The sequence below is a fragment of the Centruroides vittatus genome, unplaced genomic scaffold (assembly GCF_030686945.1).
Source record: "Centruroides vittatus isolate TY-2023 unplaced genomic scaffold, ASM3068694v2 scaffold_861, whole genome shotgun sequence".
Taxonomy (NCBI): Eukaryota; Metazoa; Arthropoda; class Arachnida; order Scorpiones; family Buthidae; genus Centruroides; species Centruroides vittatus.
Window position 1 is genome coordinate 7669323 of NW_027122718.1, and position 27909 is coordinate 7697231.

Consider the following 27909-nt stretch of genomic DNA (forward strand, 5'->3'; position numbering starts at 1 on the left):
ATAATACGTTAAAGGGGGGGAGAGAAATGCATAGAACGGAGAAAGGATATCAATATGCAATGATTCACGAGTGACGAGTTATTCGGTACAATCGAATTACGTCGCATATAATAGCGTAAAAGTGGGAACCCAACTGTTGCACGTTGCCAGACTCTTTCCAGGAAGTAGTTCGCCACCCCATTAGTGGCGCCGTCTATAGCTTACTAGTAACAGCACGACTACTTCCGACGAGTATAAATAAAGCTGTGAACGCGGGACAGTCAACAACGTTATCGAACAATGGAAGAGAAGTCGCTAGTCGACAAAAGAGTGTCTCCAAAAATCGCAACTAGGAACGGTGAATGGATCGAAATGGACGGAAAAGGATCGAAGAGCGATCCCAAACAATCGAGGTTCCAGGTAGCTAAGGTCGATTTCGTTAACGAAACGACACCTTTAACACATGCCAGTCGAGATGACGGGGATGGTGAAAAGACAAACGGATCCGAAAATGGAAGAGGGCAATCTCCTACTCATCACTCTACCTATAACACTTACGACACTCACAATATTCAAAGTCTTCGACATTATACTAGAGAAGCCTTACCTAGACTAGATCATTACAGGAACATCATGTCAGTTCACGGGCATCTTAATCGTCCCACTCTAGATGAACTTCATAATGCCACCCTCACTATGTCTCAGGATAACAAGGTTTGTTCATTTTGTATTCCTCACACCTATAGTCCTCGAAATACGTGTATATAACACTACATCTCTATCCGGTTATACTATGTTTACCTATTGATAACGTACAGTACGAGAAACGTTACAACCGACATAGAAATTTTTGTATATTTTATTGTAATTTATGAAAATTTACTGTTATAATAACTGAAATCTATTTCTATAATATTTGATTATTGAAACAATAATTAACTATTGTTTGGTTTAAGGTAATAGAACTAGAAAATCGCTGTAAATTTAAATAAATCATAATTACAATAATTAAGTTAATTATTCATTTAATTAATTTTTTTTACTCGCGCCGATTAATTGTTAAATTTTAATAAAACAATTTATTTGTTTTTTCATTTATTCGTGTTTACATTATAACATTGAATAAATGTAGGAGCGTGATTTTTGTGTTTTAGGTTATAAAATTAAGTTCATTTTATAAATATTTTCTTACTTTTAGTGTAAAAAAGGTTATTTCCTTATTGTTTTAAATAGTTTTATTAAATATATTTTAAAATTTAACACACGAAGTGATGTTAAGTATACGTGACTTTTACGAATATAAATTTAAAAAAAATATATATTCTTTTTTAGAATATATTTTTTAAACTTATAATTTTATAATTGATTTTACTTTAAATTAAAAAAAAATGTAACGCAACATTTAATAAATACCACTGTAAAAGTTTAATGTTTCCAATCTCCTACCCAAGGAACCGAATGGACAGTTCTGTGTATTATACTAAAGCAATGGAGTAAATTGGTTGTTATAGAAGAAAAGATAAATTACCTTATAATGTCACAGCTGTCCACTCGAAAGGTCATTCTGGGTCACTTAAAATCTTTTTGTTTCTCTCATTTCTCTAACAAAGGAATCGTCTACACAGTGGTGCGGATCACAGGTTATTTACACTGGTTCGGATCAGGTTTACAGATTTACTGGTTTTTACCTACACCCGACAGTCGAGTCGCTATTTATTTTTAATAATATTTAATCTTGAAAAGAAAAAAATTAACAATTTTATATAAAAATAAATATTTTTCTACAATATATTCTAGTTAAATTCATGTTTTCGAGTTATTTACGGACGATATACATTGCCAAATGTCAACTCAGCAACGATTTTTTTTTCTTTTTAGTAAAAAAGAACTCGTTGAAATATAATAATCTTTTTCGTATTATTTGTATTTAATTGATGATTACGTATTTTATAATTAATTATCTTTCATTTTTTCATTATGTAATTAAATAAAATTGCGAATTATTCTGGACATAATTTGGATTTCTATACATAACTCTTAATTAGTTAATGCATGTTATTACAAAATAACCACAAGATTTCATTTAGTTAATGTTTTCATTCCAAAAATTATAAATAAATGTTTAAATAGTTAATCGAAATTATGAATACATCATGTAGTTTTTGGTAAAACGACGTAAATAAATGACAAATGACATTTTTAAATTGAAAAATAAAGGATGGTGCGTGATAAATTCCGCCATTTTAAAATTAAACAATTAATTTTTCTTTCAAGAAAGTTATTCATAAATAGTTTAATAAAACTACGAAATATTTAACACATAATAAATTTAAAAGGTATACCGTGTTTTAGTACTGTATGATCTTAAATTAAACTGGACGTACTGGATCTCAAGCTAAAATAAAACTAAATTATACTGTTTTTTTATTATGATACTATACTGGAGAATTTTGCCTTAAATTTTTAGGATAGTTTATTATTTCTTTTTGTTTCTAACAAGAGCCTGGAATGAAAGAAGGGTTCCGGAAATGGATTCTACACGTGCCGATAAAAAATAAGTTCTGTTGTTAACAAATGAAACCCCTACAGACATTCAAAAATTTTTTTGTAGTACTTAAGCTAACAGGTTATTTTCTGTTATATTATCAACCAATGAAAGAAAGTAACGTATATATTCAAATTTTTATAAATCTGTCGGGGGTAGTTCGATAAACGAATAGCTCATTATTAACGAACGTTCACGTGTTGCATTGATAATATTGTTTACGTCGAAGGCCACTTTCACTCCTTCACTTAATCACTTTCAAAAATAGAATATATATATATATAATCTTGAAAATTTTAATCTCCAGAAATGGAATTTTTTAAATTATTAGAGATTATTGAAGTATCTGTTTGAAAAATTTAGGTCATTCTGAAGAAGATCTTTTATATAAAAAGTGGAAAAGTCTGATAACAATCCTATTAAACTTTTTTCATAAATCCTTTATCACGCGATCGACAGTCGAGTTATAGCTAACAGCATTTTGTTATCGGATATACTTCCATTTCCCATTTTCTTCACGAAAGTCACTTGGTGCATTTCCTGTATTATGTCGACTCTAATCGAAACAGCGGGACACCCACAACTGTGATTATGTTTTCTTAGCGAATTACCAGACCTCTGCAGCTTCCATATTCTATTAATTAACACGAATATTAAGCTATTAGTGGATTTGTTCCAACAGTTTTTTTTCCCTATACCGTTAACTCGCATAAGTTATTAAATCTGATTAGCAACTGTAAAGATTTTACCGTGTTAATTACAATAACGTGCATCTCTACATAATCTCATTAGAATATTGTACATAATATTCTCTAAATCTTAATTTTTAGGAGATCGTGTAGAGTAGTGATGAGCGAACTTTTCTGGATGCGGAAACTTGGTTTTCTGCATGTATTTTTTCTCATAGAGTTACCAGGCTATAAGCTTGCTAAATACTAACATACTCCGTAACCTTTATTGCATTAAGTACTAAAATAATATACGCTAATGTCACGCAAACTAGTAATATATAGTTTATTCTATCTTTTTTACTGGTCAAGTTTAATTTGAATGTCACGAATATCAGCTTAATTAGAATTGCATAATGACACGAGGCAGAAAACGGAAAAACAAAATGACGTTGTCACAGCCTTCCGGGGACCTCACATTAGGACCTCGAGGGCTGCGGTTGGTGTAGAATATTTTATACACTTCCCGCAATTTCACTGTCCGAAGGATTATTTAGAATAATGTATATTCTATGTGCTATAACTGTTATAAAGTTTTACTTTTTAGAAGATCGTGCGGAATATTCTGTTGCAATACGGAGTTGTTAAGTCTCTTCTGTACACAGTTGCATTCTTTTAAAAGAGTGTAAAGTAGTCTCGTTTTGTAGACGATTGTTTGAATATACGATCTCAACGGAATCTTGTTAAGATTAGAGAATATATTTATTACCATTGTATAGAGTTTTTTTGGGGACACACTGTACATTGTATTGTTAATAATATTCCCATCAATCAAATTGTCCCATTTGTGATGGTATCATCCTATTCAGGGATGCTCTTATTTTCTAAAATCTCTCGCATCAGACTGAAAAGAAATTCACGGATTTGATGATGAGTGAAATGTCGTGACAGATTGTTGGAAGTAAATTAGAGTGTTAGAATGAAGGGTTTTTTATGTGTTAATGACTTATGCTAATTCTACTCGAGTGCCGGTTCCAAAAAAAGAAAAGAAAAAAAAAACATTACAGATAAGGAATGATAAATTTAATGCATCGTGTAATTTGACAGGAACCGTTTAATTTGTATGTTTAATGCTATGCAAATCATACTTTAAGTACAGGATCTTACGTATAAAAAAGCCTTTTTTTTATTTATTTATTAAATTCTCTTTTGTTTAATAATTAAATACTACCGAAATATAATCTTATTAATGATTTATTACGTTTAATAAATAATAAATTTACTTTTGTAACGTTTTAGTAATGTCACTGAAATAAATTTATGGATAATTTAAAAATAAAAATAAAAAAAAAAATTCGAATGATTTTTTTTAAATATAAATTTATTTTATAAATAAATAAAAAATGTCCTAATTTTGATATCAATAAATTTTGTAATCAAAATATTGAAAAAGTTCCTGATTTAAATATTAATTCTATAAGTTATGTTTTGTAGATTAATTTATAAGAAAGAAATATAAGTTCTTGATTTATAAAATTAAAATTTAGTAAATAAATTTCTCGATAAGGAAAAAAAAAAAAAATAAAATAAAAACTCTTTTGTATACGTTGAAGGAAAGTCTATTATTTGATAGAAAATAATATGTTTATACCGCGAATATGTGTCTTATCTTCGACATCTTTGGTCGAATAGTAGAGTCATCAATCATTTCGTAAATACTTTATTTTATATTTTAAATAAATTATTACTATTTTTTTAATTTATTTATTAAAATAAAAAGTTTACATTGTAAAAAAAAAAATAATAAATAACAAGCGTCAATACAAGAATGCAGAATACTGGGCTATACTAAAAAGTGTGATAACGAGATAATGATAATTATTTTAAGTGTTTTTTTTTTATTACATTTTTTTATTTCTTCCTCCTTTCGTTTCGATATTCTCTGCTGTCAAAATATGTGGGCATCTCTCTACTCTAAATAATGATTGATTGATTATGTAAAATTACATCATCACTCAATATCTAAAAGATGTTAGAAAAAGCGATTTCGGAATTGACCTCGACCTAGTCCAGTGACCTACACACCTGCTTGTATACACGCTTTGGACTTAAAAGATTTTCGGCATTTACGTAAATATATAACCCCAAATTGATAATTTTGTACAATTATTAATCGGTTATATGCGGGAATCGTTTCTTGCGCTTAATTTTTTTATTTTTTTATTTTTTCTATGTCATATATTCGTTTTCGTACGTTGTTTGTCTGTCCTATTTTGGTAATGTTTCGAACACCTAATTAATCTTTCCCACCCCGAGGACGCGTTGAGAAGGAGGTGCAGTCGAACGTGTTTAGCAATGGGTGCTAGAATAATTCTATACAAAAACTGGATGATCCGGATCATATTTGGCAATTTTATAAGTATATAATTTTAATATCTGGTCATAAACTTAATATTTCATTATTGTGTAATTATTTGATTAAATAATACGCTTAACACAATTTCTAAAACGTTTATTTTTAATGTATATTTTTACACGCTTTGCAATTATCATTATGGAATTAAATTAGTAAATTGCGTAATTGTATTATTATTATTTTTTTAAATATTTAAGCTTTTTCTAGGATTATTTTTAAGTTTAAATAACTATTCGTGAAAGAAATACTCGAGATATTTCCAATGTAAACATCCACTCGATAAAATTTTCAAGGCGTTCACCTCTTCAGGTTGCGCTTCAAGCTTGTCCTACGCAAGCATTTTTGTGTTTTTTTCTTTTTAAATTTATTTTTTGGTTGTTTCTTCCATTCATCTTCTACTTGGCGATACTATCTACTTCCAATCCGGTCGATGTACGGGAGATGTAAATAATCTTTATAAGCGGCACCTTCTCGGTTTTAACCGATACGTAGAATCGACAGAAAGACGTGCGAATTAAATCCTTTTAGAAAATCGCAACTTAATAATTGGTTGGATGACTCAAGTTCTTGGCAAAGGTTAATTCTTGAGCAGTGATTCATAGCGTAAGACATTGTTAGTTGGACAGCCGTTAAAACGCCCAAACACGATTCCACTCGAGTATATAAATCGTCAAAAGGCATAGAAATCTTCTATAATTTTTTCGATTTCTCGTTACACGTGAAGTGAAACAAATTAAAATTTTTCTAGGAATTTTCAAAATTCAACACAAGTTTGGAAACATTCCAAAGGACGTTTATTTTGTAAACGTATACCTACCCCCTCAATACAATGAGAGCGGTGATGTGCTTATTATTGAAAATCATTGAGGTGAATATAAACAGTAGCCAATAGTATGTATATAACTACTACTTTCAATCACTTTTTTTTAAATATTTTATTCAAAATTAATTATATTTTCAATTAACAATTAAATATTTTAATGACGTATATAAAAAAAAGAACTTCCTCCTCATTTACACTTGTTAACAAACTGTTTTCTATGTAAATGATTTCCTCGAAATTTCACCTGACATTTTTTAATGCAATTTCGAATTTTTTCCTATATTTACTTAAATCGAAGTCAATAAATTAAGTACACAAATTACTTTTCTTTAATTACGTATCTTAAAAAAAAATCTTTTATTGTTTAGAGATCCGTGTTTGAATAGCATCTATAGTCACTTTTTTTTTGAATCTTGAATCCTTTTGTTCGTAACTCGAGGCATTCCAATAAATACTTCGTGGCATCATAACCCAGGAGGTAGTTTTAAAATGGCGTAAAACACCCGTAGCCCAGGAAAAAAAAAAGAAAGCAAAAATACGAACAAACGAAGGAGCAGATTGCCAACCATTAAAAGCAGCTTCCTAATCATACTGTATCTTTTTATAATACTTCTATAAAGGGCAGGATAGATACCAGGAACACAATAAACATCATCTGCCGCCCTTTCATTTCAAAAACCGGAATAATTTTTATATATATAAACAGTAAGCAGGTGCTTTAGGTGACTCCATTATCGTCAGTACGTTTTATGTGACTATAAAACGATCATTTTAAAATGGAATTTATCCTGTTTTCATTCCAAATTCTTCAAATATGATGCAAAAATCGGTAACTTAATAAGTAATTTGATCCTTTTTTTTTTACGGGTGAAAAGTAAAGATGACCAGTAGGTCACGTCAAGTGAGATTTTTCTTTTCAATTTTTGGAATGACCTGTTTCCATAAATTTCGAACGTTATAAAGTAATAGAAAATTTATGTGATTGTGGCCGAAAAATTGTTAATTTACATCTACGTTTTAAGTTATTCTGTACTAGAAATATATAATAAACTCTTGCTTGTAGCTGTAAACGCTTTTAATGTGCATGACTAAATGTGTTTTATAGACTTAGTAGCATCTGTTGTAAATAATTCGAGTTTCGAAAATCTCTTTTTTTTTTACAAGTTCTATATATATATTTCTTAATAAATCGAAATTATATCTTCCCATCGCAATAAATTATATAAAATACTATAGAATACTTTAATCTTAACTAGCGTATTCTCTAGTTAAGATTAAGGTGTTCTCTGGCATCCTTTACACTTCGATAAAAGAAATTCTTCTGAAATTATTATACAAATTTTATACGTTTTTACAAATATTAATACGTTAATTAAAGAAGTAAGCAACGTTTTTCGAAGTTGAATCATTAAGAAATTTGTATCGTTGTATGAAATTTTCAACTTGTAGCTTGCGATCTCCAGCGCTTAAAATTACTTCTTTTTATAATGGAATGAGTTTACTGTATGTTAGAAGAATTCAACAAAATGATAAATATATTGTAAATATTAAATTTGTAAAGCGAAATTGTATTTTTTTTTTTAATTTTTAATTTAGAATTTGATTCAGTTCTCGATAGAATGCGAGAGGGAGGGACGTTAAGAAGTGCTTCACCACTGCACCAGTTCAACACGAATGGAATTAATGCAAAATGTGTCCCGTTTACGAATTCATTCTCTATTGGTTGCTCGATCTTCTGTCACGTAGGCGATTTGTAACAAGGGCAAACTCCGATTTCGATAACTCGTTATGTTGAAATTTGTGTCACAAAAATAATGATTTGTATACCATACCATATTGGTCAGTGGGTTCATATAGCCCTGAGCCCTTATTTCGTGAGAATGGACATTTTAATATTTCACCATCCGATTAAATTCTCGTAAAACTTCAAAACCGAATGGAAGAAAATCAATGTTAACCCCGAAGAATTTCGGAGTAGAAATTTTCGAAATTATTCAATTGCTAATAAATAAATAAATATAGGTCGGTCGTATGATCAAAGTCGTTCGATTTGTAAACAATTTCAAAAATTTTTAGCTGCAAATAATAAAAATTTTGCATAATTTTAGCAATTTTTAACAACTGCTGTATTTGCAAATACGTAATCTTACGTAATCTTCGTATATAGGGTGAATAATTATTTTATTTACTTTTGTACACTCTATGTGTTAAATGATACATTTTGCGAAATTTAATTATTGATTAATATTCTTAGATATGATCGACATTAAAATATTTCATACTGAATGGTAACGTAGTTATTTAACATAATCTAGTGTCTTCTAACCGATATCCTAAGTAATATTGCACACAAGAATTTCATTTGTGATGTTTATTTTATCCAATATTAACGAAAAACTTCTTTATTTAATAATGTGCTAGGGAATTTGGATAAGTTTTGCATCCGTTTCGATAATATATACATTAATAATTTTAAATAAATGAAGAGAATGTGCCGAATTTTATCTCTATATCGAAGATTTGAATTGGAAATGTTAAGTTTTTACAATGGCGCAACTTCGGATTTATTTATTTGTAACGTAACCGTACACGTACAAGAAAAAGTTTATTGTAATAGGGACATAATTACTCTGTTACTCATACAAACTATAAAATAAAATGCATATAAGCTAATAAAAATTAAAGAATCTTCATTCGATTTCGCCAATTGATTGTAAAATTAAAATAGTTAATAGTTCAAGTAGTTAAAATTTACTTAAATTTAATTGGTATAAATATATTAACGTAAATTTCCACCATTTGTTTATTGGAATATCAATAATTTATACGAATACCGTAACTGTATTATAGTATTTTAATGTTTTCTTTTGCATTTCTGCTTCGAAAAACAGATAAATAAATGTTGGCATTAATTACAGAAATCTTAGTATATTGTAAAAGTTTATTTTTTAAAATTTAATATAATTTTTAATATTAAAAATGTAAAAGTATTCGCACTTTAAAAAAATATTTACAAAGATATAATTGTAATATATTTTACTGTACAGTACGTATTAATGAAAGATGTTACTACAGTGCAAGAAGATATTATTCGCTAAATCTTTCATTATAATTTAAAAATGTCAGAATTAAATAATAATTTATAAAGATTTACATCTTAGATTACACATTACAAATTAAAATTAATTTTATGAAATCTTTATTGCTCATTACAAAAGTTTCTGAACGCATTCATCAAAATGATTTTATGATGTATGTTGCGTGTTCATACATTTTTCTTGCCTTTTATAGTCAAACGTTACGCTTTGTATCAGCAAATAAATTATTGTTATGTAGTACCCCTCGACCCCAAATAACGTTATTTTGGTTTAATCATGCAATGACCGCATATTGTTAGAAGCCCGAGGGACCGAGCAACAAAGAACCTGTCTTCAAATGGATTAAACTGCTTCCAGCATAATAATCTTGTATTCCACTTGCTCTTCTCGTTTATTGCTCTTTTCCTTTTTCAACTATTGAATATAAAATTGAATGACAATCGATTATATTTCTTTTTTTTTTCTTAATGCCATTTTGTGGTTCTTGATCACAGATTGAGTAACTAAGATGGACACGCGTGTTTTTTCTTCAATTCTTCGTATTATTGAATGGTGCATCTGATTATTCATCGCTGCCACTATCAAACTTGGCATTAATGTGGATTTTTGACATTATATACTGTGCCATCTTTTCAAAGATTGCCAAAGGCATATATACATCGTCCTCCTTCGAGCGTTAAATTAAATCCCTCGTAAATTTTCCGTTGTTTAACGGTATATTTATGCATCTATTCAATTAGAACGAAAGGACTTTCATAAAATTCATCACCCTTACTCTTAAATTACTGAAAACACATCAAATGAATAATCTTTCTTATTGATCAATTTTCTCGAATTACATTCAATTGAAAGATGCATGCTTCAATTTTAAAGATACGTCATATGAACACTAAAATTATGTTATAAAAATAAAAAAACACACATAAAAAAGAAGAAAGTTAAACTCTTATCGTCAATATATGTTATTACTATTTCTAGTTGACGAATTTTCATATTGTAATACCACGCCTCGAGATATGTGTAAGTTAACAGATACAAATCTTAGATCTTATGAATTAATGATAGACCCTGGAAAGTAGGCCTCCTTAATCACTTTTCTTCTCAGGAATTTATTTCCTTGTTTCTCGTCTAAAAAAATGGGGGGTGGAGAAGGGAAATATAAGTTGATACGCTTCATATTTATAAATTTTTTGGAATTTTATTCATTTTTCTGTCATGGGTTCACAGTTTGATCCTTCTAAGTTGCTAAATTATAATTTTTTTAACCCGAGGGAGTAACTTTCTGACGTCACTCTAACCCAAATTGTCTGATTGCTTGTCTTTAAGAACTCCACCTTTAATTTCAAGACAGGTTAGCGGTCACTTTGTTCCTTAACTCGCTTGTAGGCGTTTCTTTGATGTACAAAATCGTAATCATACAAAAAAGTTCACGCGTTGTAGTACATCCATAAATATCCATTTATATATATATATATATATAGCATTCGTTTCCATTTTGGATTTTATGGAAACTGTTTTTTTTAAAGTACATTTCGTGCCAAATTATTGTCGAGTCGTAGTAAAGAATATAAATAAATCTTTTGTAAGCATCTTCTAAAAATCTTGACACTTACGAAACAATGCCATTCATACTTTTATATATTTCCTCATTGCATTACTTTCTAGAAGTTTTAAATAGCAAAGCGTACAATGAGCGATTGTTATATTCATTATGGTATTTTAAGTCGTAGTTTTTAACATGGTGAACCGAAATATTTCATTCGTCTTCTATGTTACATAGGTATGCGACGAGTCCAAAGGGTAAGTAAGGATGAATGCTGAGAATTTAAAATATATATAAGGTACAGGAGATAATTATATCCCTTCTAAAATATTTTATAACGTCCCCCTTACTTGCAACATGAGATGAGATGATATTACAAACTTGCGGAAAAGGTGAAACAATTAAAAAAAAAAAAAGCTTTTATACAGGGAAAAAGTCAAAGAAATTTATTATTCGAAACTTTTTTTTTAAATATTTTAATTCAATATTCACTCATAAAAATCGTGCCACTTCCTTCAAAGAAGATCTTTACGAAACCAAGTCAAACACTCATTTGCATTGAATGAAAACGTTCACTCTTTCTAAATTATTGTTATATTCATATCATTTAAACGGCATAATTTAAGTAACTTACTTATAATTAAATGTTGTGAAATATTTCACATCCTTATATATATATGTAGGCTATTTATATAAGTTTACCAATACCAGAAAGGGACTAAGCTGGTAAGAATGGGTTACGGATTATTTGACGTTTTTATTTAACAATGCGAACCTAATTATGGCCTATCAAATATACTGACATAACCTAGATTATTAATAAAGTTTGATAAGCTAATAATACGTAAATTTTTGAAAATTATATTAATGTAAAACGTATATTTCTTTTTACACGAAAATCTAGTTCATAAACTGACAAAGAAGAGAATAAAATTTAAATATTTCAATACTTTTAGTGTATTTCTCATCATACGTTGGTAGGAGTTTTCACTGGAATAAATATACATATCTACTGTAGATAATTGAATTTTATTGAAAATGATTTTAAATTAAAATGAATTTTTTAGGAAAAAAAAACAACTTTTGATACCTATCGGTTCATTATTTATTTATTGCATCGAACGTCAATAAAAATTTATAAATGAACTTAAGATAAAATTGATAAAAACATTTGATTTAATGTAATGAATTGAATTTTAGAGACCGGTTTAAAACTCGAGTCATACAACAACCTTTGCAATAAATTTTACAACATTAAAGTTATTTTTAAAATAAATTTTATAAAGAAATAAAAAAAAAAATAACTTTTATGTCCATCTAAAAATTCAACTTTAAGTATTGGATTTAGATGAAAATGTTTTTTTTTTTATTAAAAGGAATTCATCCTCTAATCCAATTCTAAATGTTGGATTACCAGATGAATCTTTTTAATTATGACCTATCAAATTGCAACTGAATTAAAACGAAGACATGAAAAGTTTTTATTATTTCTACATCCATTTAAACCTTCATTTCTTAAAGTATTAATTATCTTGTATTGCTCTTGGATGCTGTAATCCAAGATTAACTTTCATGGATTAAGAGATGAAGATATTTGATAATTTCTCCTTTAACATTAATTAAATAAAGATTATTTTTAGATATAGGGCTCTTAAAAGATTGAATTATTTTTATCATTTTAGATATAATCTAGATTTTTACAAATTTATTTGCTGGTGTACTACTGATGAAATGGAGAAGTCTGCGCGATATTTGCACAATACTTTTAATGTTGTTGTTATTATTATTATTATTATCAAAATAAATCAATTTATAATATATTAATAAACTTAAAATGTTAATTGTAAAAGTTTTTAGTACATATTTTATGTAAATTTAACAAACACTTTATAATCAAAGCATTGGAACAACTCTAAGACCATCGCATTTATATATTCAAGTAGATGTACATAAATGTAAATCCTGTATGCATTAATGTGTATATTCCTGGATATATATGATTTTAAAATGTTATTAATATGTAAAATTAATCTTTATAAACTCGTTTTCAATGTCAGAAGTGTGTATAAATGTAGCCATTAGGTGGTACAACAGTTTGAATCGCTAGAAACAGCGGAAAAATAATCAAAGTACGGGATTAAATGTGGTAATTTTGCATATTTAGTTGTTAAAAAATGAAAGAATAAAAATGCGTGCAATTTTTTTAAACATTTTTAAACAATAATAATCCAAAAAGTCCTTTTATTTATACATTTATCTACGTCAATTTGATAATTTTTCCATCAACATTAACATTTTAAGGCGAGATTCTTAATGTTAGATTAAATTGTTGACATAACTTTCGAGTAAATCTTTTTTATCGTATTTCTAAATAGTTCCTTAACACGCGGTTGTCACGTTGGGGGAATTTTTCTTACTGTAAATTATATATTAGAATTTTTAAATATTTTTATAAATTGAAAATATAGAAGCTTCTATACCTAAACGTCACGTACACGACGTGAGGTTAAGGTCGTGACTTTCGACTCGCGTGAGGTCATAAAAAGTCATACTTAGTTGTTAATCACGGGTCCATTTAGGAGAAGGTTTTATGACGTTTTGTCACGTGAATTTAAAAAAAAATCGTGATAGATACGAGAAAGACGAGGCACAAGTATGTCGAGTGCCAGGTTATAAGTCAAGGTTTTTCTGTAAAACTGGCTTATTCTAGTACAATTTATGTATGTACAGTATTTGTGTACGTATATACTAAGCATTAATTGAAGTTCCCGGTTTGACTTTGCTCTCGACGTATTCAAGCGTTACGAAAACTTAATAATCTAATCACGTGGTTGCCACCGATTCGACTTGTATACGACACGTGATACGTACCAGACTACGTGAGAATATTAAGATATTACACAAGAAACGTGACAAGCTTCCCTTACGTTATGTGTTTTTCGATTTCGACGATTCTGTAGTCGTACTTATTAATTAGAAATTTATGAATGGTTTCATTCAAGGAAAAGATTTTAAATTTTGTATTAAAACCACCCCCTTTTTTTTTACTTGGTTTCGTTAGAAACCGAATATTCTTCTTCTTAATTACGGATTTTAATATTTTCTACTTTAGTCAATTAAAAATAATAGTAATAATTCTCGTGTCTTAGGATTTAAATAGAGATAATGTAATATTTTGGAACGAAATAAATGAGATTATTTAACTTTTTAGTAAGAAAAACGTGAAAAATTTAACGATTTTTTTTTGTTTTTGATGAGTAAAAATATAAAAACAGAAAGGAATAGTTTCAAATTTCTCTGGCAAGCAAGCATACGAAATTACTTCGAGTATGCACGAATTAATGCACGTTTTACGAATACATAAAAACATTTCAATTGTATAAATATAAATTTACGATTTTGAAATTTTCACGAAAATATAAACGAAATAAAATTTATTATTATTATTATTATTTTAAATAAAATTTTAAGAGTTTTCTTTTAATTAATGGCGTCATTTTAAAATTTTAATTACATAAAATGTAAATATCATCTTCCAGGAAGAGTTTTTATTATTATGATATCATTCGACCTTCCTTCACAATAGCGAAAACGTTACGAATTAGAAACGAATGTCTTTATTGTAAAACCGAAACAATGTAAAATTAATCCGAAGAGTTTCGAAGAATTTGATGATAAGTTAATTAAGAAAAGAAAAATTCATCATAATTTTAATTTTATGATGTTTTAAACAATACGAATATACGCAATTTCTATTTTAAAATTGCACAATTTTTGCTCAAACAAGTCATTTTGGCCTAGATCCAAAAACACGCTCTGAGTATTTGGCCTAATGTCGTGAAGTTCCTTAGTTATTCGTGACACTTTGATTATTCTCGTATTGTGACGTTTATTTTTTATTTTATAAAATATTTTAAAAGTTATTTCTAAGAAAATTTATTAACATAAATTTAAAAAAAAAAAAAACTCCAGTTTTGTATGATAAAGTTGTAAAGAAGTTTTGAATAATTTTTATTATTTAATAATTAAATTTATACTTTTTATGTAATTTTCGATGTATGTAAATTTGTATTATTAGAATATCCGCTATTATATAAACGTTACGAGGATTAGTAGCCATATTAATAGTACTTTTATCTTTAAAAAATGCTTATTGTTATATCAGAGTAAATGTTAATTTATAGCATAAATACTTATAATAATAACAAATTGTAATTCTTATTGTCATATTTTAGATAGCATAAGATAAGTATTTTCTTTGTTTATAGTCTCTTGGCATTCTATTATGGCATACGATCCTTCACGATTTTTACTTCTTGAAGGGTGTAAAATAAGCAAAATTTAAAGTTTTATCAGAAAAAAATAATTAATAAAAATCATTTTATATTAAATTTAATGTAATTTTATTATTATTATTTTATTAATATGATTATTTTCTACGTCGGTTCATTGATTTTATTAATTACCATAAAACAAAAATAGTGTGACAAATTGGATTTTGCACAATTGAAAATTGCTTCAATTGCAATTTCTTATTATCTTTAAATTAATATAAAGTAGAGCAGAATTACTAGAAATAATTCGTCTTTTTAAATTAAATTATTCTATCGAAGAAGGAAAATAATACTCGTTGATTTAATTTAGTTGAAGATTTTTCCACGAATTTTTTCAATTATAATGAATATTTTACGTGAGATTGTAAATTTTATAAAAATCTGAAATTTTTTAGAAAAGGGTAATTAATAGATATTACAAAAAGCATAAATCAATCGATGTTACGAGAGATTTATTTTAATAAAACCTTTTGGAATCAGTCCAAATTGCAATGAATGTTCGTCTAGTCGCTGTGAATATAATTCTATGATATTTTTACATTTATTATTGTTATTATAAGATTGGAAAGAGTAACGAATCTTCAAGAAATCAATACTTGCTATTGACTTTAACACTTGAGTGCATTTTTTCATCTGATGGATATGATTTAAAAAGGACCTTTTACTGTCTACTAAGCATTTTTTAAATGTAAAAAAATTGTAAGTTTATGAAGTTTGTTATGAACCTGTAGCAATTTAAGCTAAAAAATTAGACGAATGTATCATTGATAATCTATCTGTTCTAGTTTAAAACAAATTATTATCGCCTAGATTGATGAAAATCATCACGTTATGGCAGTGAGGAAAAGTTTAATTTATATGTAAATGGCCTAAATTACGGATAAACTAGACTTAAAACATGTTAATCTTTAATATTTTATATACATATATATTCAAGTGATTGGCCATTAAATTTTTCTTTCAATAATCCACCGAATCATTGTGTAAAATTAACAGTAATGAATGTATGTTTAGAATTATTTTGCATAATTAAATTTATTCAAATTACAATGACTTTACAAGAAACATCAATATATAACTTTAGCAAAATTTTAATTTAATATTTGAATAATGCTAGGATCGTATGCAGTTAATCAAAAGCATTGTCAGTTGGACGTTGATATTTGGCAATACAATACATTTTTAACATATTGCACTTCCGAAGAAAATGATCTTGGTTTATCGAAGTTCACTCTGTTATTTGATAGAATCTTTTTATTTCACTTTAAAAAATATAATTATATTTAATAATATATTTACGTAGGAATTCTTAAAAACAAATTAATCGGGCTAATCATTCATAATAATCTCGAGAATAAATAAATAGAAACGGGTTAACAGTTGCAAAGCGCTGGACCCGACGACCCGTTATTGAAGAACCGATAACACAGGAAACCACCGTTTGATTATAGTCTTAATCGCATAATGGAGGACAACAAAAAAGGGAACACGCCAATATTTAGTCGAAATTTGATTGGCCGGAATGGGGAAAATTATGGCTGCTCGAAAAAATTGAGGGAAGTTTCGATAGTCGAAAAGGAAATGTCTGCTCGCACCGCCAATTATAAATCATTTCGTTTTGGTCTGTCGACGCTGTTACATTAACACTAACGTTTTTAGTCTTTTACTTCGAAGTAATATCTAATAACATTTAAGTTTTTAAATCGTATATTGTATTTATTTAATATCGATGTATCAGATGTAAATAACGAAAGTATAAAGGTATGAAACAACACTAAAACAGAACTCGTAGATTTGAAAACTTAAAAGACGAGCCTTAAAATGAAGTTTAAACCGTTGTAGCGTTATGGGGCCAAGGTAAATTTTAATGGGGGGGAGGGCTCATGTACAATGGAGTTCAGAAATTTTTTTTCCGGGGAATTGTTTTAGAAAAATATTTTTTATAAAAGATTGGTTTGGGTCACCCTGTTAGCGGAGGACCCAGGCAATTGCCCTTTTTGCCCATACCATTGAAACACCGACATTTTAACAATAATATGATTAAATAGAACTATTTAATACACTTTATTTTTTTACCTAAATAAGAAAGTCTGCTTTTTTTTACTTACAAAATTGTATCTCATTGTATTACTTTGTTCTGTATTTTTTTGTATTTTGTCCTTTAAGAGCTACTGAAAGAGGTATAATCCATGTTATCCTTTCGCTAGTATTTTTAGATCAATAAAGATTTATTGATTGACCTTTAAAGGAATTTTTCTACTATCTGATGTACTAATTTAATACCGTACAGTACACCTAATTAATCTATTCCATAGTTTGTTATAGTTTCATTCATACATTATATTGCTTAGCTATATTTAACATATCGATAAATCTCGAAAAAAAATAATGAAACCGATTAATGCCAATTATCTATTTTCTTTCATTGGAATTCTATAGTAAATCAATAAAAATAGCACCATCGTTCATAATCTAATAATTATTTCGGTTGTTTCTATTTTCAGTTCCTAAGAAAATTATAGTTTATAAATCATAAAAAAATATTTCAGTCGATATTTCTAAATATATTCTAAATTTAGAGTTTGAAATCTAAAAGTATCTTTAAATAAAATTATGAAGATACGCCCTTTGTACTTTTTTTGACCTACTTTTCTATTGATATTTCGCACCTGACCTTAAAAGTCGTGTAATTTTCTTAAAAATTGAATAGAAATAAAATTAAATAATTAATTTATTAATACAAATTTCAATTCTAAAACGTTTATTTGAAAAGTTGTAACGTGTGGGGTGCTATATTGAGTTTCCTGAACACCATACACCTTACACAATGCTGATAAGACCTTTAAAAAAAATCCAATTACTTATCTTCTTATATAAATTTCAAAGAATACAAGTTGTTTCTATTTTTATCAAAACTGGATCCACCTCTTCAATATAAATATTAACAAGTCTCGAATAAAATTCTGTAATTTTAGTCGAATTTCCGTGACTAAAATGTTCCATGCGTGCCATACAATGAATTTAAATCAACGTTTTCTATGTCCTTGATTAAGTTATACGTGACAGAATTAAAAGTCACATTACTCTCTGGCGTTTATAATAATTAATTGCACTTAAATAATATATATATATATATAAAGAAATCGATATTATTATAGAAAACAAATTGAGTTTCTTTTTAGTTTTAAACATTTCTTAGAAAATATTTACACCGAATTTCTTTCCTGTCGACCCTTTCGTCTGACTATAGCTGCTGTTGACATTCGTTTTTATGTAATTTATAAATAGCTGTAATGAATTGCAAAGTTTATACTATAACATAACACGTTTAATTACGTTTTAAGCTGTTTTTCACTATATTAAAATTATGATTTATACAGTTTTTTTACCGTAACATATTCCTTAAACTCTTTGTAATATCGAGAATTTTCAATCGTTTCTATCTCTAGCAACACAACTTAAAAATGCTTATTTAAGCTTAATTTTCGTTTTTCGAATTGAGTTGAATGTTTTGTTAAGTATAAAAAAAAATCTAAAGCTTGTTTTCTTAAGAATTTTCCGTAATTACAACTTTAACCTTCGTAAAAAGTCAGGAACAGAAATAAATGTGCCATTCAACGTGTCTGCGTATTTCACGAAGCGTTATATCTACTAATTAAGCAATAAAATAAACCTTTTTTTTTACTAATTAAATGTTTATTTTATTTAAATTTAATTATTTATAATTGTATTGGATTGCATTATATCGAAATATAAGCTTGGAAACAAATTTTATTCCAAGTGACAAATTGAATTGTAATAGCGTTACGAATTCAGACAATACATATTTAAGAGCAATTACTCTTGTATAGTCTTAAATTATGCACCAATGCATAATTTCACGCTGAATCATGTTTAAAAGTCATTCGCTTCTAGAAAACGTTTTAAATTTATTAATAAATTAAACTTGAAATTCTCTTTAAAAAACATTTTTTTTTTATTTGTTTATTCTCTAATATTTTTAGTTTTTATCATATTTTTAAAGAATAAAAATACATAAAATGAGGTAAATAATTTATCTGCATAAAAATATAAAGTTTATATATATTAATCTACAGAATCTTATACGTAATAAACAGTATTATTTATTCCCAAGGGATTTTTACACAATTTCATAAAAATAGAGAATTAATCTGCATAAATTTATAAATTAAATAATATATATACAGTATATATTGTATGTAGGTTGTTGTGTATGATATACAATTTTTATTCACACCTTTAAGGGTCGATGATCCCGCCGATCTGTAGTGGCTCCTCACAGATACAGGATGCAAACAGATGGTGATGGATGTACTCGAATCAAAGAGATTTTATGTAATAATTTTAAAAAAAAAGTTCTACATCCATTACACCTTTGTCTACTGTAATTTCCGACATAATTAAATAACTTTGCATTCATTTGTATACGTAATATTGGTCACATTTCAGTACATCATTAAGGTTTGCATCGCTCCGAGGCCATATTATTAACATAAAAAAAAAGATTTTAAATTGGTTAAATGAATTTTCAGTTGAAAGTTTTTCTTCTTATTTTAACGACATCATTATTTTAAAATTTTTACTAGTTCATTATTAAATAAAGGTATTTAAAGAATAAATTAATATTAAAAAAATTATATATATATACCTTAATATAAAATAAATTAGATTATTTTTTTCATAATTATATTAGCAAATTTATCATATTTTCTTTGCAACGATTATAATTTAATGAAGCTGTGAATTGCATTTATAATGTGAGAGTTAAATTGAGTTTCTTTTTAAATTATTTTCTTGTAAAATTGCATTGCTTTTATTATAAAATTTTATGAAAATTCTTCTCTTCTTTTATAAAAATTGTATTTTTATTTTATTTTTATTTTTCTGATGGAAGTTTTCCTTACAAATACTGCTTTTATTTATTGTGTTCTTTCTAATAAGAGCAGTAAATTTTATTTTTTATTTTTTAAATAAGAGTTGTGATTTCTTTATTGTGCATGAACAAATGAATGCTTTATTAATTCAAAAAGTACATAATGTATAAAAAATATTTTTTTATATATATTATAAAAAGTTCGTTGTTATATATTATAAAAAATATAATAGTAAAAATATAAAATTTATTGTCAAAGTTTTATTATTTTTTTCCTTGTACTTTTTCTTGTAAAAGCTGTTTTCTCTACACATAATAGCTCTGTAAGAATTTTCTTATAATGATTTTTAAAGTAGTTCTAAAGGCATTTTTAGAATTGGATGAAGTTTCTCACAGCTATTTTAATTATGCTAATGTTTAAAATGCTCTTTTAATTACAAATATCTTAATGATTGTACAGAACATATTTTAAGATAATTTATCAGTAACAACTTAATTGTCCTTTTGAAGGTTGCATAATTAATAACTCCTGCCTAATTTTTTTATTTATTATTTTCTTTTCTTTCAAACGTGGAATTAAGTGCAATTATTTAATTTTAGTCACGTATTTTTTTTAAAGTGCTTTGAATTTTTATGTTCAGGATACCTAATATGCTAATTTTAAATATAAACTTTTTAAATCTTTTTTTTTCCAGAATAAATTTTAGTATTAAAGTTATTCTTTATAATTATTCATCAGTTAATTTTAATAATTATCTTATTATAATTATTGATTAATAGTAATTATTATAACAGGATATAAATATGGTTTTAATCATTTTAATTTTCATAATTAACCTTCTCTTAAATTCAAAATTAATTTTGTATCAAAAAAATTTAATTAATTAAATGTAATCTAATATTTTTTATATTCTATTTTTATTTAAATCATAAGGTTTTTTAAATATTTTTTAAAGATTATTTTTAGAAAAAAATTAGATATTAAGATAGAGAATTTAATGAAATTTAAATTATTTTTTAATATTTTAATTTATTATAATTATATTTTTTGGAATGATTTATTCTTCTTTGGATAGCTTTAAACTAAAAATTTGACTGTGAGATTATAATTTGTATAAATTAAGTTCAATCTTGAACATCATTCTCTACTACTTAAGAAGAATGTAAGAAAATGATGCTCATATTCTTCTTAAATGGCAGAGAATGAATCTTTTTTAGAAAGAAAAATATTCTTTCTAAAAAAAAGTAAATGTCAAAGTTCACATTTATCAGTCTGTTACTTACTTATATAACCTTCAATAACTATACATTGACTTTATATTGCTATTGTCTAGTTTTGCATACCACATATATTTTAAAATGTGTTATTCAATTAAAAATAGTAGATAATTTTTAGATATAATCTCATAAAATATTCATTATATACATAAATAAATTACTTTTCTGACATGTAAAACATGTTATTTGATATATTTTATTGTATCATAATTTTAATATTTTTATTAATAGATTTTCCCCCAGTTTTGTCCTATTTTTATTATTGTTGTACATCTTTTATCCTCTTATGTTACAACATTTGATATTTATAGGAGAAGCTAATAAATTGAATTTAAATAAAAATTGCGACTCAATTGAAGAAAAACAGTTTAAATTTATCTTAATATAACACCGCCTCTACATCAAAGAAGACTAAACAATTGAAAATAAGTGCCTTTTACTGCGTTTTATTAAAGTGTTTCTTTAGAAACCGCTCGATTTTAATTGCCCTTCGAGAATTTACACTTTCTGAAAAAAAAACATTTTTAAATTAAGTAATTATCTTCTATAAAAATTCAAAGAAAAAAACCGAATAAAATAAAAAGACTTGCCGATGAAACTGAAGAAAATTATAATGATACGTTTCGTCTTTCCTTTTTTTTTCTATTAGCAGAACTAAATCATTGTAATGATTTACATTTATTACAGAATGAAATATGCAATTTCCTTTTTAAATCTTTATTTAATTTTGTTTCTGTCAATTCTTTTTCAAGAATTCCCATCTTTAAACAAATCCTATCTAATTACAAGACTTGCTTTTTAAAAATATTTCTAAAATATCTTTTTTTTTTTTTGTTTTGATTCTGAAAATTAGATTCTAATTACAGAATTTGTATATATTTTTTGCACAAATAAAGACGTAAATTCTTCATTCCTTTACGTTTTTGGATTCCAAACTTTATAATTTATGCATATTCGAGTACTTTTTTTCTTTTACAAAAGTAAACTCTGTGATTAAATAAGTAAATAAAAATGAATAGAAACTTGTATTACTTTTATTGTTTGATTTTTCATTCGAAAATATTTTTTTTTTTTTAGATTTTAAAAATTAAATATAGCATTTTTAAATATTAAAATTTTAATTAGAACATTAAACAAATTTCCTAAAATAACTCACTTTTAAAAAAGAATCTACATTATTTCGCTTGTAATAAAACAATAAAACAAACAATGAAAATGTTTTTGTTTGTTGAATGTTGTTGATTCGAAATTTCTCACATTTTTAGAATAAAAGGAACCACATTATAAAGCAATTTTGAATATACAGTACTTTTTTTTTCATTTATTTACTCAATAATATACACAGCACATTTTTTCGATAATGTAGTTTATATATAGACATGTTTAAGTATGCAAAACTAAATATACTTTTTAGAATTTAAAAAAAAACAAAGATGAAGATTCTAAAAATATATTTTTGAAATATTTAAGTATATAAAAATTTAGCTTTTATCGATTTTTATTGTTATTATTCTTTTTCTTATTAGTCTCAAATTCCAATTTTAAGCAGTATTTTTTTCACAGCTATGTCATTTCTTTTTTCGTGTATTCAAGTATGTGATTAGTTTACTATCCGGATAATAGCTGCTTACTATTTTTCTATGCCCGAAAGGGATTATTATTGTCAACGAACTGGATTTGGTCTCTCGATCACGTCGACTTCACCTTTGTTACGTCAAGAAAACAAAACACGTGTGTTCCACGTGGTGCGAAACTTGTACAGAATTTTGTATATGATTCATTTCTTTTTTTTCCCCCATTAAATTTTGATTAAATGCAACAACCTACACCATTTGTCATCGGTTATTCATCATCCTCGATTATTAATCCGACTGACCAGCGGGATACTTGTTACATTTTCAAAAAAATTAGACGTATGAATGAATAACAAGAAATGGTTATCTAATGGAGCGATAAATCAAAATAGAATAAACCATTGATTGATAATATACTCGTTCCATTTCTCTACTGGAATTTTATTTTCATAACAATAAAAGTAAATATAGAGCATCCGACATAAATATAGAAAATAGCAGACGGGAAGTGATAAAAGCATTCACCCATATCCTCCTCCTGTTAACAGGAATTTTGAATAACAAATCGGACTCACTCAGAATTTTAACCTTCTTTAGGTGAGTCTGGTCTAGACAGGACCATACAAGTATCTAGGAAGAAGAATATGTCTCTAGGCAAGTTAAGAAGGGCGAGGAAAATACCAAGAAACTAGTGATTATAGCAATTCAAAGAAAACCCTCCCTTCTGGGTCTTTGTCGAAACGTTATTTGTGTACCGGGAATTGATAAAAACATCATCATCTATTCATGCTCATTTTTCTCAGATTCTTTATAATTAAAAAATAAATGATTAAAGTTTGTTAATATAAAAAAAAATTTATAGTAAAACTTACTTTTAAAAATCCATTATTATTTAACATTTATTATAACTGTCAAATTTTTACATTAATTTTTTAGTTCTACTTCAAATAATTATGCAAGTTAAATTCAAAAGGCTATACACTGTATATTAGATTCTTATCTAATTTAAAAAAATTTTTTTTTTTACATAATTTTTGTCACTTTTTAATTAGTAAATACTTAGAAATAATTTTTACACGCTTCTAAGATATTAATATTAGAATGTTCTAAATATACCGGTATATAATTTTAATTTTCTATATTTTCTATTCATTTATACAGAAAATATTACATTAATTAATGAAGATAACTGCTCTGAGGTTTCAAGAATTTTTTAAAAATAACTTTTTGTCTAAAATATTCTAATCATATATAATATTTTATGAATTTAATTCAAGTCAGGATTAAGATTTGGTGATCTTATTAAACTTTTCTTGGCATTTTATTTCTATTTAAATTCAGTATAGCAATCTTTATTATATTTATGAGCTTAATTAAATCAATCTTTACAAATTTTATAATTAACTTTTTAATGGTTGAAGATTATTTGTCAGAAAATATTATTTAAATTATTTAAATACTCTTTCATCTAATGTAACAATCATTAATAAAATATGACTACAAAGAGTTTATATTTATAAAAGTTAATTGTATATTATTATAAGTGATAAAATTTATTTTTTTTAAATTTTTCTAAAAAGTTTAAGTCTAATTAATTTATATTTAGAAGTTTAATTAATGGTTACACTTGGTATCAACCATTAATTAAACCATATTTACACTTATATACATTATAAACTTGATATTTTATGTATTTAATGTATTTATATAATTAAACATAAATCAGATATAATATGCTCCATATTCGAATTATTTAATGGGGTAAAGATAATATGAACGAATTGTAGTTTAATTTGCATATAAACATTTATTGATGATTGATGAAATGTAATTAAACGAACAAATTAAAATCAAATACCTGAAGATGTCTGATGCAAATGGATGAAAACGTTAGTAAAAGTACTATTTTGAGTTAATTTGTGCTGATTTCGAAAGTTTAAGCAAAATTAAGCAAAAGTTTTCAAAAAATATAGCTTTTTCGATGTATTGTACGTTAGATGATTTGTTTTCAAATGTCTTCAAAACCTTGAAACCCGCAAAAGCTTTGCTACAAATTACACAAAATGATAGATGTTATCATTAACTTCCTTATATGGAAATCTATATTTTAAAAATTCTGTAGCATATTTCCTTTTTCTTATAAGTAGCAGGTACTGTGCAACATATACAAGATATAGTTTGAAACATGAATACAATGTGGATTGTATTTGTTTTTGTTACAGTTTTATTTAACTGTATAAATAATTATGAGGATTTTTAGGAATCTGTATATGGGATCATCCATTAATTACACAATGCCATTTTTACACTTTTTTTAGTGCCAACCCACTCTCTCATAAGGCAGTGGTACATTTAGCTTGATTGGGCCCAGGCAAATTTGAATTAAGGGCCTTTATGTGCAGTGTTGGCTTCAAACATTTTCGTTCAGGGGAATTTTTGTGGTACCCTCTGTATCCTCGTTCGTTTTTTTAACTTGACCTTTGCGCTGTGCCAGTGCATCCTACATCCTACACTTGGGCAAACCGGCAATCTAGGGTTTCCAGACGTGGCCAAAATTTCAATTTTGATATTCTTACTACAATAATGAGTTAAAGTAAAGATAAAAGATTAGTGTGGTGCCCCCAGACAATTGCCTCTTTTGCCCATAGGTTAACGCGCCACTGCCATAATGCTTCTTAATGCGCCACACGTACCCACGCCCCAAAATTACATAATGTAGTCTATACGCTCAACCCCTTAATCGTAAAATAATTGCATTGATTGGCTATGCAAGACACTGATATTTAGCCAACGTAAAAATTAAAAAAGTAAATTTCCATTTTTTGTTTTCTTTTGTTTTGCTTCCATTTTGTAAAATAATTTCTCTCTCAGTTTAATTTATCATATGAAATTCCACATAAAATCTATTAACTTCTATTTCATTAACTTATAATCCTATTAATTTATTTTTATGATTTAAATACATTAACATAATCTTTAATATTATAAATCATATTTATAATTGAGAAATAATTATATAAAGTTCTGTATATTTATATGTTCATTGTAATTTGTAATTTTTTTGCTTCAAACAAAAAAAAAATAGAATTTTTTTTAGTCAAGCACTAAAATAGATAACTTATTTGTTTAAACTGTTATTAATTTATTTCTAATGTAATTATTATATAATATAACAATTCATAATACACATTTATTAAAATAAACAATAAATAAATTCTATAGAAAATTTGAGAGTTGTGTGGAGTATAAAAGTGTGATGAAAATGGGTTTAAGTTAGTTTCAAGTATGCATAACACTTGTGTGCAAAAATCAATTTCTGTATTTTAAAAATACAAATATCATACAATAATTGTAGTAGATGAAGTGTAAGTCTAAGACATAAATGTATCATAAGAAAAATATGTGAATGAGTTAATTGCTGAATGTTAACTGCATAATCATAATACTCCAGCAGATTTCAGCTAGAATTCTCCAAAATCAGAATGAAAAACATATAACTAAGTTTTCTTTGTTTTAAAAACAATTTATGACGTAATTTTAACATCTTAAATTATCCGAATAATATTCTTCTTCATATAAATAAAAAGATGATTGAAAATAATTGCTTAAATCAGTCATTTCTGATATTATGTATTGCATATGTATGTTGAAAATGAAATTATAAAAGTTTATTGAAGTATTATAACAGATTTATTGATTTTTAATAAATGAATAACTTAATGAAAGTATTTTTTCATTTATATGGTTTAGTTATTTAATCGAGTCTCCTTGCTGTAGATGGCAATGTTATATTAAATAATGAAACAATTAAGAAGAAGCAAATCAGTTGGGCATATCCAGGGGTTGCTTACGGTGCTACAGCATTCCCTTGATAGAAACGCAATCAGTTTTGTTACTTTAATGCATATTGTATGACTTTAATTAAGATTAAGTAATTAAAGTAACTCTAAGGTAATTAAGTAAAATTCTCTGAAAATTGACAGGGAGTATGCCTTGATCTCTCCAAATCTGCCTTGAGCAGCATCCATATTCTTTAAATCCAGAGTATGCCATTGAGATCAGTTTAGGATAGAAATACTGTATAACAAATAAATAATTTTTAAGCAGGATGCATTTTCAGCAGTACAATATTTTATCAATATGATTTTGAATTATTTTTTACATTGTTAAATAAAGTATTAAGATACAAAATTCCGTACAGATAATTTTATTTTATATTTTTTTTAATATATGTATAAGCTATTAACGAAAAGCATCATTATAATTTAAATTACATTTAAAACCTATTGTTTCAATGGCCTTAACGCACATTATAAGTAAGTGAAATTGTTTCATAATATTAATAATTATATACTGTGCCAATTATAATAATAAATAAAAATATTACTTTCTATTACATATTATAACAGTTATAAGGTTTTTGTTTTAGTTATGAAATAATTAATGTAAAAACTTAAACTTTATAAAATTTCTCTTTTTTTTATATTTACAATGTAGTAATTAAGTTAATTATTATAGTAAGTACTTAATAAAACATAGATTTGAGAATAAAAGAAATTTGCTTTAAGATAATAAAATCATTACCTAATTAGCTTATTTTTTAATTTCAATTCCATTAAATTTTTATATTAAGAAATTAAAAATCTATTCAAACTTTTATTTTCAGATCAATATAAATGTAATTATTTTTTTAACAATATTTTTTACATTATGTTAATAGGTTTTTATGTGCAATGTATATATATATTTTTTATTTT

At 26.3% G+C, this 27909-nt stretch overlaps 1 protein-coding gene across 2 annotated transcripts in view; it reads left to right on the forward strand.

Moving 5' to 3' along the window:
* Positions 1-207: 207 nt before the first annotated feature.
* LOC136990014 (solute carrier family 12 member 2-like) overlaps positions 208-27909 on the forward strand; it is a 93963-nt gene continuing 66261 nt past the window's right edge. Inside the window, exon 1 of one of the 2 annotated variants that reach the window (XM_067288334.1) lies at positions 208-693. In XM_067288334.1, coding sequence (XP_067144435.1) covers positions 280-693 — 414 coding nt within the window. In that variant the 5' untranslated portion in view covers positions 208-279. The remainder of the gene's footprint in view (positions 694-27909) is intronic. The other variant, XM_067288335.1, reaches the window with a different exon arrangement.